Source organism: Myotis brandtii, unplaced genomic scaffold (genome assembly GCF_000412655.1).
Source record: "Myotis brandtii unplaced genomic scaffold, ASM41265v1 scaffold250, whole genome shotgun sequence".
Lineage (NCBI taxonomy): Eukaryota > Metazoa > Chordata > Mammalia > Chiroptera > Vespertilionidae > Myotis > Myotis brandtii.
Genome location: NW_005359478.1, coordinates 2,554,470 through 2,567,626, shown reverse-complemented (window position 1 = coordinate 2,567,626; position 13,157 = coordinate 2,554,470). Strand labels below are relative to the sequence as shown.

The following is a 13,157-nucleotide window of genomic DNA, read 5'->3' as shown; positions in this document are numbered from 1 at the left end:
GGGCTGCTGTGGGGAAGAAAGGAGCCCAGCACAGCTAAGGGGCTGGGTGGGCACGGGGCCATGTGACCCACCCGCTGAGTCACCCTCTTCACAGAGCTCGGATGCCAGATATGGAAGCCGGGCCTGCCGCAGGCCTGTTTGGGCCTGGTTGCTGGGAGCAACTTGCTAGGCCCCGCGGGAGGGCCCCCATTTCCTCCCCTGGGCTGAGGGGAGCAGAGACAAGGGCTGGGACTAAAATAAGAAGTGGGAGGCCCCACCCCAGGCCCGTGCAGGCCCCACCTCAGCCCCTCAGCCTCACCAGCCAATGGAGTTCCCCATGATGGAAGGGAGACCCTGGAGAAGTGGGGAGAGGAGAGGCAGGGGAGGGGGGCAAAGGTCTCGAAGACCCTGGGCATTTCCTGTCTCACAGGAAAGGGCGCCCCCTGTGGCTGGGCAGAGCTGGGCAGGGCGTGCTGGCCCTCCTGGCTTAGGAGCAGCTCTCTCCTGCCCGCCCAGGTGTCTAAACCTGTGGCCAGGCTGACTTCCACCCCAAGCCTGCCTGTCCGTTCCTCCATCTCCTCCCTTTGTCCCAGCAACCCCTCCCACTGAACATCCCCCCTTCCCTCCCTCCATCTATCTATCCAAATCCAGCCCCAACCTGAGCCCGCCTTAGCCCCAGGCTCCCCCGCCCCCATCCTCTTCCCAAATGTGTTCAGCTGTTGTTATACCTGTTGGTTGATTTTCTTTCCACTTGCACTGCATCTCTGGGCTTTTTCTGTATGTCCCCTGATGCCCTGACACGAGGGGGTTCACCAGGCTCCCCCGCCCCCATCCTCTTCCCAAATGTGTTTAGCTGTTGTTATACCTGTTGGTTGATTCTCTTTCCACTTGCACTGCATCTCTGGCTTTTTCTGTATGTCCCCTGATGCCCTGACATGAGGGGGTTCGCACAGACGCTCAAGGCTTCTAGAGCAGTGGTTCTCAACCTTCCTCATGCCTCGACCCTTTCATACAGCTCCTCATGTGGTGGTGACCCCCAACCATAAAATTATTTTCGTTGCTACTTCATAACTGTAATTTTGCTACTGTTGTGAATCGTCATGTAAATACCTGATACGCAGGATGTATTTTCATTGTTACAAATTGTACATAATTAAAGCATAGTGATTAATCACAAAAACAATATGTAATTATATATGTGTTTCCCGATGGTCTTAGGCCACCCCTGTGAAAGGGTCGTTCGACCCCCAAGGGGTTGCGACCCACAGGTTGAGAACCGCTGTTCTAGAGGGACCTCCTCCGGGGCCAACTCCTGCACTTTACAGACAGGAAACTAAGGTCTAGAAAGGGGAGGCTCAGACTCTAAAAACCTGTCCACCCGGTCGCCTGAGGACTCACAGCAGACAGACGGAACACAGACAATGGCGTCATGCATGCAGGGGGCGCAGAGACACCCAGGACGGAGACAGAGGCCCAGTGACACAGCCCTCAAACGTCCGCCGCACACCGCGTGCAAAGCCACCAGGGTGGCATCCTCCCTCCAGAGGAACCACTGCTTGGTTTCGTGGCTGGCCTGTGGGTCTGGCCTCACTTTCGGGGAACCGCAGGGTGTGGGAAGGCTGGGACATCTGGCCTCCCCACTCTGGGGAGGAGACCTTAAATAGAGGAACTGAGGGGAAGGTGCTCCAGGGACAGAGAAGCCCCTGGAGGCTTCCTCCAACCCCACCCTGTGAGTCCCAAATGTCTTTTACACCCAGAAAAGTGTACCCGTAGGCCCTCCGGGAGGGCCCCCTCACTCCTGACGCCCCACACGGGCACATGCACCCACGGCAGGCACAGCTCTGCTTCCACATGCCTCTCTCTTGGGTGTCACACCCGCCACACATGCTCGGTGTCTGAGGCCCATCAGATCTCCTTCCAGGGCCGCCAGGCTCCAGCTGTCCTGCCCCCAAACAAAGCTGCCTCTTAATTCCAGAGGGAGGGCTGCGATGAGGGAACCAGTGCTGAGAAGGGGAGTAGGAGGCCTGCTGACATGTTCAGACACTGGGCCTGGCAGGGGGCCCAGCCTGAGTCACAGCTGCGGAGGCTATGAACGTGGCACTGTACAGAGGCAAGAGGAGCCTGCAGCCACGGCCAGGGCACGGGGTCCTGGGCGACAGGAGGCCGGCTGCCTGACCCACCGCTCCCTCCAGGTCCCCTGCCAAACTCCACTGGCCTTCTTCCTGGCCTTTCTCTACAGAAACCATTCCTGTGTTGTCACAAAAATGCAGGGGTGAGGTCTGGGAACAGACGAGAAGTGGGGGCATGGAGGGAGGAGGGATGGCCTAGGAAGAGAGAGAACATCTTGGGGAGTCGGAGGGAGGGAGGCCACTGGCCAAAGGTAGGGACAGTTAGGAGACCCCCACAAGAAGGTGCCTCAGCAGTCCCTTCTTAGGACCTATTAACCCTCCATCCGCCTTGGCCAGTGTGGCTCAGTTGGCTGGGGAGTTGCCCAGTATACCGAAAGGTCGCTGGTTCGATTCCTGTCAGGGTACATACCAAGGTTGCGGTTGGATCTCTGCTTGGGGCACATATGGGAGGCAACAGATCAATATGTTTCTCACATTGATGTTTCTCTCTCTCTCTCCCTCTCTCTTTCTCTCTCTTTCAAAATCAATAAAAACATATCTTCAGGTAAGGATTTAAAACAAACAAACCCCATCTGGTGGCTCATGGTAATTAGCCCTGACAACAGTGGGAGGGGTGGGAGCAGCACCCCAAGTTCAAGAAAGGAGGTGGGGGCTGGCGCCATCTGATTTTCCAGATGACCTAACCAAAAAAAAAAAAAAAAGGAGGGGGGGAAGGACCTAGGAGTTCTGGTCACACTGCATTCCAGCTCCGGCCTAGGGAGATGCAGCTCTCTCCAGACCCAGCAGAGGGAGGAAGCGTGAGCGAGGAAGGGGGACTTGGCAATCCCAAACTGCCTCCTCTCCACTGCCCAGAGCTGGTCCCCTCAGAATGAAGGGCCTCTAGCTCCCCTGGGCCAGCCTGAAAAGAGCTCATCGGGCCTATTCCCTTCCACGTGTCTCCCATCAGATCAGACTCATCCCTCTTGCTGCCACTCAGCAAAAACAGCCATGGTCGGTCTCAAAAAACGGCAACCCCTCCGCCTTTTCTTTGGCTGGAGAAGCTCAGGGTCTCCTCTCCACTCTCTACTCTACTCTCTGCGGTGACTCAGCTCCTCTGCTGGGCCTGGGATCCCAGCCAGAATTATTCCTGTTCCACAGGCGGGACTCAGGCTTCCTCTCCCGCTAAGGGTCGGGGAGCACCCCCTCCAGCCCTGTCTCCTTCCCAAACTATGCCTTCCCTGTTGAAGGATTGTTTAGGGCCAAGGCCTCACAGCCCAGCCTCCGGTTGGGGGAGCCAAAATGGGTACAGGACGGGTAGAAGGTGGGCCCTCAAGGTCACCCTGCAGCTCTCTCTGGCTTAGACATACAATGTCTAATCCTGGGCAGCTTTAAGGTAACAGCCCTGCCTTTCCCAGGGCCTCCCTCCTACCCTCAACACACGTCAATGGGACTCTCCCTCTCCTTCTACATGATACAGCCCTTTCCACTGTCCCGGAGGGAGAGGCGCTGAAAACGGAGTATCCTTTCCCACTAGCAATAAAAACAAAGCACAAGCCAAGAGTGTAATATCATCATTAACCCATTTTCTTTGGGAAGAAAGAGGCACGTATTTTTAATTCCACAGATCGTAGGAAATATTTCTACTGAGAATAGCATTGGCTATTAATTCTATTTGATTTTAATATTTACAGCTTGGTATTTAGAAGGCTGTTTTCTTACTTTGTGGGTCATTGTACTACTTTGAAACCTGAGGGATCTCTGGAGACCTGCTCTCACCCCCTTCTTTTATAGCCAAGGAAACCCAGAGAAGGGAGGTGATTTGCTCAAGGGCACACCGCAATTTAGTGACAGGGCTACCCCTAGAACTAAGGACATCGAGGGCCAGAGCTGCTTCAACTCCCTCACACACTGTTGTTGGTGGACCCCCATGCCTCTTGTTAAGGGCTGAGACTGCAACCTCCCCAGAGACAGCTCCGAGAATATTCGAGCTCGGCCTGTGTCACCTTCAGTACAAAGGGGGCTAGGCGGTAGGAACTGGATAAACTGTTCTAGTGTGCGGGCCTCTGAGCCAGACCCGGTCTTGGCCGCTACAGCTGCTAGAGGTGGTCAGGGGCTGAGGAGGGGGGGCGAGGGGGAGGAGAGCAGAAGGCACAGTTGGTAGGTGAAGGCCTCTCCTACCAGTTGTTCCCCCAGCTGTCTCTGGCTTGAGCCCTGACACTGAGCTACTGAATCATTGGGGGTGGGACTGGGAGTGGGAGCAATGGCCACATCCCAAACAAGAGTAAGTCTCAGACTCCTGAAGGGCAGGGGAAGTGCCAACCAAAGGCATCGATTGTGGGAAGGCAATCAGGGGCCCTGAATTATTGTCTCTTGTTTCTCCTCAGCCCCAGGGTTTAGCTGTATCTTCTTTTACTTTGAATCAGAATGGGGGGGGGGGGCAGGCGGGGAAGAGGGGTGAGGACTGGGGCCCAGGTATACTCAAAGGCCTCCATGAAAAGGGCACATCCTGCCCAGCCATCGTGGCTCAGTGGTTGAGCATCATCCTATGAACTGGGAGGTCACGGTCTGATTCCCGGTCAGGGCACATGCCCGGGTTGGGTTGTGCGCTCGATCTCCAGTGGGGGGCATGCAGGAGGCAGCCATCAATGATTCTCTCCCATCATTGATGTTTCTATCTCTCTCTTCCTCTCTGAAATATATATTTGGTGTTTTTTTAAGGGCATATCCTTCCTCAGGTCCAGGTAGATAATTCCCATGACAAGTCCCAAAACAGAAATCATTAGCCTCCTGATCCATGGCCTGGCAAGGTAGGTCCTGGGTCATTCAGGCTGGGGCAAAGGCTGTTATTAAGTGTTAACAGGCTCTGACATAAGAGAACCAAGATGGCGGTGTAGGTAAATGCCACCTCCCACAACCACATCAAAATTACAACTAAAATACAGAACGATCATCATTCAGAACCGCCTGAAAGCTGGCTGAATGGAAGCCCTACAACTAGGGAAATGAAGAAGAAAGCACACTGATACTGAAACTTTGCAGACCAGAAGGGAGAGGCAAGAAATATTCAAAGTGATGAATAGCAAGGACCTACAACCAAGATTACTCTACCCAGCAAAGCTATCATTTAGACCTGAAGGTCAGATAAAGAGCTTCACAGACAAGAAAAAGCTAAAGGAGTTCATCACCAATAACCCAGTACTACATGAAATGTTGAAGGTTGTTCTAAGAAGAGGAGGAAGAAGAAAGAAGAAAGAAGGAAGAAGAAAAAGAAAAAATATGAACAATAAAATGCAATAAATTCATATCTATCAACAATTGAATCTAAAAATAAAAATAAATGAACAAGAAATCTAATGAACAAAATAAACTGATGAATAAAATAGAATCAGAGGCATGGAAACATGGAACAGACTGACGAATCTCAGAGGGAAGGGGGGTTGGGTGCTGGGAAGAGATTAACCAAAGACCTATATGCATATATGCATTACCTATGGACACATCGACAATAGGATGGTGAAGGCCTGGGGCGGAGCAGGAACCGGGTGGAGGGAGACCATGGGGGGGAAGGGGGATATCTGTAATACTCTCAATAAAGGGCTAACAGGCCGAGGCAGAATAGCAAAGCATTGAGGTCCCAGAGCAAAATCTCCAGACTCCATCCCCTTCCACCCTCCTGACCCTCCAACCTGTTCCCTAAGCTGGAGGAGTACGGTTTAATGGTATGATCACTCAACTAGAAGTCAGAACTGGACTTGTGCTCAAGCCCTAACGTGTCCCTCCCTTGCTGTGTGACATGGAACCTCTCTGGCCTGTGCTATGCTTATCCCGATGAGAGCTCTGATGACCATGCGCCTACACATCCCTGCCTGTCCCCACTGAGGTGGGCAATCCAGGAAGTTGTCAAGTGCACATGTCTCCTCTGGATGGAAGAAGCACTTCTGCTTTGTGGGCCTGGGATATCCCCACTTCTGACTCAGCCTTCCTCCTCCAGTTCCGCCTGGGAAGGCACAGACCCCGGCACTGTGTCCTGCGCCCAAGCTCATAACTCTAGAACCACTTGTGCACACTGTCTGCCCGGAGCCCTGGTTCCAGACCACCACCAGAGGTCTTAAGGATGAAGGCAGGAAAGGATCCCAGGATGTTGTGGGGAGTAGGGAGCAGGAGGTTGGGATGAAGATGCAGACATTCAGGCCCCCATCCCTCCCTTGAAGACATCTGCTGTCTCCGCCCGGTCTCCCGCAGTCTCTTGTAAAGCCACCAGGGTGGGAGGGAGGGGGGCAGCATATGAGTCATCTACCCAGCTGTCCTGCCTGGGGTGGGGCCCAGCTCCAAGTCTGGACCCCAGGCAGGCCTTCCCTGGTGCTTTCAATCTCATTCGCCCTGGACTTAGGCTCCGGAATAGAAAGAATGCGTGTATGTGTGGTGGAGGGGAAGGAGGAGAGGAGTGTTTCCGCTTGGAGCCTACAACCCAACTCAACAAGAGAGCCCCAAACGCCTGGGTGTGACCCACAGGATCTTACAGGTGGCTCTGCATCCCAGCCCAAAGCCTGACCCTGAACTCTGAGCTCTAATTAAACATTAAACCAGACAACACCTTCTCTTTAGGCTTTAGTGGGAGGAGTTAGGACAATGCCTTTCCTCCTCTCCCAAATCTTCATTCGACTCTTCTCTACCTCACCCTGAGTACAGCAAGACACAAAAGGGAGCAACGAATCCTAGCTCCTCCCACTGGGGGACATAGAAGGGATTGTCACCCCATTCTGAGCCCCCTTTGTCTCCACCCTGCTGTCCATCAGCTGGGGATCCAGATGTGCAAACCCACCCCCCTTTTCCGGAAGCCCAGCCAGGATCAGCGGGGGAGAAGAGAGTCAGGTGGCTAAATATAACAAGTCCACACACCACCCCCACCCCTGCCCCACGTGTGCACACCTCCCTCTGGTGTCCGGGGCCTGGACAGCTGCACCAGGAGGCAGAGGAAACAGACTGGTGTTGCCGGGTTAGCATGAGACCATCAACTCCACCAGTCCCATCTCCTGAGCAGTGTCTACCCCAGAAAAAAAGTCTGCAAAAACGCCCTTCACAGGGATCTGCAACGGGGGCTTTGGTGGTTGAGTGGGCAGAACACCAACACTCTCCAGCACTCGTGTTTCTCCTGCTAACCAAACAGTTCAAATCTCTAGTGAAAAAAACAAAACGAAACAAAACACAAAACAGGAGCGATCCCTTTCAACAGAAATAAAAGTCAGCCCATCTCTCCACACAACTTCCATCTACTCTTCACCAGAGGATGGATCCGCCACACCCACCGTACTTGGGACTGGGGCTAGTAAAGTGGTGGAAAGAATACAGAATGCGTAGAGATTTAAGAGTTTGGAGATGATGCAAAGGGAGAAGAAGAGGGGAACTCAAACCGTAGTCCCCCCTGCTCCAAGCCCAGGGATCTTCAAGCACCTTTAGAGCTCTCTTTCCCTCTCTTTTTTTAAGATTTTTTACAGAGAAAGGAAGGGAGAGGAAGAGGAAAGAGAAACACCAATGTGAGCGCAAAACATGGATCAGCTGCCTCCTGCACTTGACCTACTGGGGACAGAGCTGAAACCCCCGGCATGCGCCCTGACCTGGAATCTAACCGGCAACCTTCGGTGCTCAGGACAACGCCCAGCCAACTGAGTCAGGCTGTCCAGGCGCGTTAGAGCTCTTCAGTTTGAGCCTTTGTAGAGAAAGGGCAACAGAGAGGAGGGAACCAAATTCTTGGGGGCTGAGAGGCGGCCTAAACTTCCAGGCTCCAAAGGCCTTTTTAGAAAAGAGGGTGGAGTGAAGTAGGGTGGGGCGGGGCGGGGCAGGGATGGGTAAGGTAGGAGTGGCCTGAAGCTTCCTACGGCTGGATTTCAAAAATGTCACTGTATTCCAGCAATTTATTAAGGCAAAGATCCAAAGAGGCAGTGGCTAAGAGTTCTGGCCAAAGCAAAGACGGCTCGGCTCGGCTGGGAAAATGAAAGTGGCTCACCCCAAGGAGGGAGGCAGAGAGGGACACGGCCCTAAACCGGACAAGACACCAGGCAGAGCGGGCCCTGGGAGGTTGGGGCAGCCACCAGACCTAGGCATAACACAACTTCCTGAGGTGGAGCCTCTGCCCTCCGTCTCCCTCCCTCCCTTGCATTCCAGGCCAAGCAGGCCAAGGGCTGTGGGAGCTGCGGGGGAGCCGCTCTCCTGGAGCTGTTCGGTGGGCCTGTCAGGGCCCAGGGAAAGTCCCGGACATGCAGGAAGCCAAGGATAACTTCCCAGCTCTTAGAAAGAGCCCCAGAAAGGGTCGTGCCACGAGGGCTACCCACATGCGGGAGAAAAGGGGTCACTCTGCCTTAGTGACCTCTCCCCAGCACCACGCGACATCTGCCAGCTCGGGAGTTCCGTTTTATGGTCATCATGTGTTTAGAGGCCAGTCTGGGCAAAACTGGCGCTGTGCCAAGCCTGCCAAGAAAGTTCTAACAGGCCCCTTTCACCCACTCCAGTGTGCCCTGGGGTGCCCAGAATTCTTAGACCAGGCAGGGTTCGTTCTGCTTTGCTCAAGCCCCTACCCCAGGCTCCAGATGGCTGGAAACCTTACCCTGATTGAATGTGGGCCTGCCACCAGTCCCTCCTTGGCCCTGATGTCCCCACCATTTCTTATATACCCCACCCTCTCCCGGAGACCCCTCCCTTATCTGTCCTATCCAGACGATTTCCCTTGGCACTGCCAGGCACCCGCAGGGGGCAGTTCGGAGGGAGGAGACTATACGGCATCGTTATCAGCCGCCTGGGGCCAGGCGGGGGTGACCAGTCCGCCCGCACGCCGTCACGTGGGCCCGCCGCCACCTGGGCGCACTCACCGCGCTTTGAGCTCCTTAAACTCTTCCCGCACTTTGCTCAGCTCCAGCTGCAGGCGGGCGCGCTCCTTGGCCACCGAGTCGAGGGTTTTGCGGGCATCGCCGAGCTCGGCCTCATAGGCGGCCTTGATGCCGGACACCTCGCGGCTGACCACCTCCTCGGACTCGGTGATGCGAAGGCGCAGACCCGCGTTCTCCGTCTCCAGCGAGCGCACACGGTCGATGTAGACCGCCAACCGGTCGTTGAGCTCCTGCAGGTCCTCCTTCTCCTGCAGCCGGGTGATTCGGGTGGGCGACAGAGGCGTGGAGCTGGCCTGCGCCCCGCTACGGGTGGCGCGCCGCTGGGACGGGGTCTCCATGGCCGGCAGGGTGGCAGCGCTGCCCGCAGGGCAGGGGTCCCGGGAAGGGCACGGGGCTCCGGCGGAAGGATAGAGACGGCTCGGGGTTGGAGCGCACCGGCCGGCTCGCTCCTGGCAGACGTGGAGAGCTGGGCTGGGCGCTGTCAGATCTGGGATCCGGGTTGGCTGGAGTGGCTGCGGCGCTCCCGCAAACACTGAGTCACCGGTGCCCGGGCAAAGGCTCTAATAGGTCCTGGGAATGGGAGGAGGAGCCACTGCTCTTAAAGGGGCCGTCGCAAACCCACTGGGGCGGGGGCGGGAGTGGTGAACGGGGGCAGGGACCGCCCAGCCTTGGCGGAGTCGCGCCCCACCCTCTCCCGCGCACCCCACTGTGCCAGGAGCTTTGCTGAAGCTCCCATCTTGGTTCCTGGCTGCTCAACCCTCCTACAGTCTCAGGCCTTAGGGGCAGAGCGCAGAGCCAAGGGGTGAGAGTGGGTGGGTGAAGGGCAGGGGGGAGAGGGAAAGTGGGTGTAAAGCCAGGGAGGGCGCCAGGCAAGGGGGGAGGGGGACAGAGGCTGGTGCCCATCAGGGTGACTCACTCTTCTTCCACCACCCGTCCCCCCTTCCCCCCCATAGTAATAGTGAGTCACCCCTGCCCCCCCTCCACACGTGGGCAGTCCATTGAAAGCTGCATCTCAGTATGCCAGGATGGGGTGGGGAAGGAATGCCTAGGGGGAGTTGGGGGAAGCGCAACAAAGTCCTAGATTCTGAGTTCCTTTTACGCCCTCAGTTTTGGGGTGGGGGCCAGGAGTTTGGGGTCCCTCTTTTCCCATTTTCTGCTCCAATTAATCTCCCTTCCAAACCAACCATTGCAACAAGCCACCACCACCACCACCACCACCCTCCCCCCCACACACACACACAGAGAAGGTCCAAGTAACAAGCCACAGATCTCCAGAGAAGGCCAAGAATAGGACCCAGGCCTTCCCCCTCCAACCCCTGCCCCCTTCCTTTGGCCCCAAGCAATTGGAAAAAGAGGTTCTTGCCCCTTTCAGTCCCTTCCTACTGCTAACCCCACCCTGCTAACTGCAGGACTGTACTGCCCCCCCGCCCCCCCCCCCAGGATTGTACTTATTTTAATGGATAATTTAAAACAGATACCAAAGCTGTGTGCACACTCATCATGTTGCCAGGACACCAGGTCCCAGATTTTTGTGGTTCCCAAAGGGGCCTGAAATGGGGAGCAGGCAGGGAGCTGAACAGCCAATGATATGCCTCCATCTTGGCTGCAGTCAGAAAGGGGTAGTGGAGGGCAGGGACAGCAAAGCCCCCCACAACCTTGCCAGCACCGCACTTCTCTCTACCCCCCTCTCTGGCCACGCCTGCTTTGCAGCTGGCTCTGGGGAGGGGCCAGGCCCTCTCACAAAACAGGATCATCCAGGTCCCCAGGCTTCCCACCCCAAGCGCAAGGGACTCCATCCGCAGGCCTCACCAAGGACCTCTGATCAGTCCTTCCACTCCTGTCCCCTAATTCTGGCCCTGGCCCCACCAGCCACCTCATCTTCTCTAAGAGGTGGAGAGCTGAGGCTCTGGAACCCATGGGTGCCCTCCCCCTGCGCCTCCACAGCTTCTTCTGATGAGAAACCTGGTAAATTAAATTATGTTGCTAACTCCTACCGCTCCAGGACATCAGGGTTCCGGTCACATGCAAGGGAAGCAAACTGGACAGGCCCTCTGTTCTGGGTTCTGGAGCTGGCCTCAGATGGATAAGGGAGGCAGGGCCTTGGTGTCAGAGAGGGGCACCTGGGGGGGCAGGGAGTAGCTGCAGGGGTTCCCATCTCTAGGAGGGCACTGGGCAGTGTGGTGAGCATCCAGGCGAGGACCCAGGATATGGCTTCCCCTCCCTGCACCCCTCTCCCCCAGGGGGCAGCCCTCAAACTTGGCTTCCCAAAGAAAACAAAAAGTCTTCTTCTGCTTCTCCCTCTTCTGTTCCCCAAACCAGGAGTGGAGGAGGGGTGGGTGAGCCAGTGAAATGTGAGGGACAGGGCTCCTGCTCTTCCCACTGTCTCAGCACCCCTTGGCACTCCCCCCCCTCCCCCGCCCGCCCCACCCAGTCCCGCCTGGTCTGGCTTCTCCTCCTGGCTGGGGAAGCAAAGCCACACTTAACTCTTCCTATCGTAGACCTCCCTATCTTTGGAGAAAAGAGGCAGGAGAAAGCAGAGGGGAATCTCACCCCAAATTTCACTCTAGACTCTTTCCAAAGTCCCCTGACTCACCACCACCAAAATGGCCTCCATCCTAAATCTGAGCTTCAAAGTGGGCCTTCATCCTAAAAATTCAATCCTAACTCTGGACCCCAAGTGCCATCAGTGGCTCTCCTCCTACCAGGGCATGGATCCCAGCCCCTGAAGAAGCAGGAGAAAGCAGGGGAGGCCAGCCAGGCCAGAGGAGCCGTCTCCTGGGGGTGAGAGTGATGGAAGTTGTGACTGGGTGGGAACCAGCTTCCAGTCCTGCCTCTCACTTGCTGGGTGATGACAGAGCTACTGAATTATCTAGGCCCAAGTTTCCTCATCTGGGCAGAGTGGCTTTCAAGACATGGGGATTGAGCCTTGACCTGGCGGCTCAGTTAGTTGCAGCATCGTCCTGTACACCAAAAGGTTTCAGGTTTGGCCCTAGAGTATCGGCCCATGGACTAAAGTGTCCCCGTTCAATTCCAGTCAAGGGCATGTACCTCGGTTGCAGGTTCCCCCACCCTGGTCAGGGTGCCTGCAGGAGGCAACCAATCCATGTATCTCTCTCACATTGATGTTTCTCTCTGTCTCTCCCTCTCCCTCCCACTCTTTTTAAAAAATCAATGGAAAAATATCCTTGGGTGAGGATTATCAAAACAAACCAAAAAAAAAAAAAAAAAAAAAGGTTTCAGGTTCGATTCCTAGTCAGGGCACATACTTTGGTTGTGGGTTCCACCCGATTGGGGTGCATATGGGAGGCAATGGGTCGATGTTTTTCTTTCACATCAGATGTTTCTATCTCTCTTTCTCATCCTCTCTCTAAAATCAATAAACATTCTCCGGTGAGGACTTTTAAATCTTAAAAAAAGAAAAGACATGACATAGGGATTGAGCTACTATACCAGTGATGGCAAACCTTTTGAGCTCGGCGTGTCAGCATTTTGAAAAACCCTAACTTAACTCTGGTGCCGTGTCACATATAGGAATTTTTTAATATTAGCAACCATAGTAAAACAAAGACTTATATTTTTGATATTTATTTTATATATTTAAATGCCATTTAACAAAGAAAAATCAACCAAAAAAATGAGTTCGCATGTCACCTCTGACGCGGGTGTCATAGGTTCGCCATCACTGTACTGTACTTTCTCTCAAAGGAGTTGGCCACTGGTAGAGAAAACAGAGGCAAAAAAATGAGTTCGCATGTCACCTCTGACACGCGAGAGTCATAGGTTCGCCATCAATGTACTGTACTTTCTCTCAAAGGAGTTGGCCACAGGTAGAGAAAACAGAGGGAGAGGCAAAACCAAGCACAGTGGTTAAAGAGCAGCATAGGACCCTGAACTGGATGAAGTCCAAATAGATTCCAGAAGCCTGGGAGCTGGACCATTAATGAGCGATATAAAAATATTTATTTTTGGTTGCATTGAACTATGATCATGTTCTGTTAAAAAAAAAAGAATACAGTGGTTGAGTCCAAGGGTAATTTAGGCAGTGAAGGGGCACATGTCTTGAAGACCAATGACCTTGGGGAGGGGGGTGCTCCTCTGTTTCCATAGCATCCTGGGCCTCCCTCTATGACCCTTCACCCCACAAGTGCTGTGAGGGATAGGAAGGACCAAGTCTGTGTCCCTAATACTT

General features: G+C 54.6%; 1 protein-coding gene across 1 annotated transcript in view; it reads right to left on the bottom strand.

The window, feature by feature from the left end:
• Positions 1–9,528, bottom strand: part of LMNA (lamin A/C) — a 21,664-nt gene extending 12,136 nt beyond the window's left edge. Inside the window, exon 1 of the mRNA XM_005867567.2 lies at positions 8,951–9,528. Coding sequence (XP_005867629.1) covers positions 8,951–9,306 — 356 coding nt within the window. The 5' untranslated portion in view covers positions 9,307–9,528. The remainder of the gene's footprint in view (positions 1–8,950) is intronic.
• Positions 9,529–13,157: the final 3,629 nt, after the last annotated feature.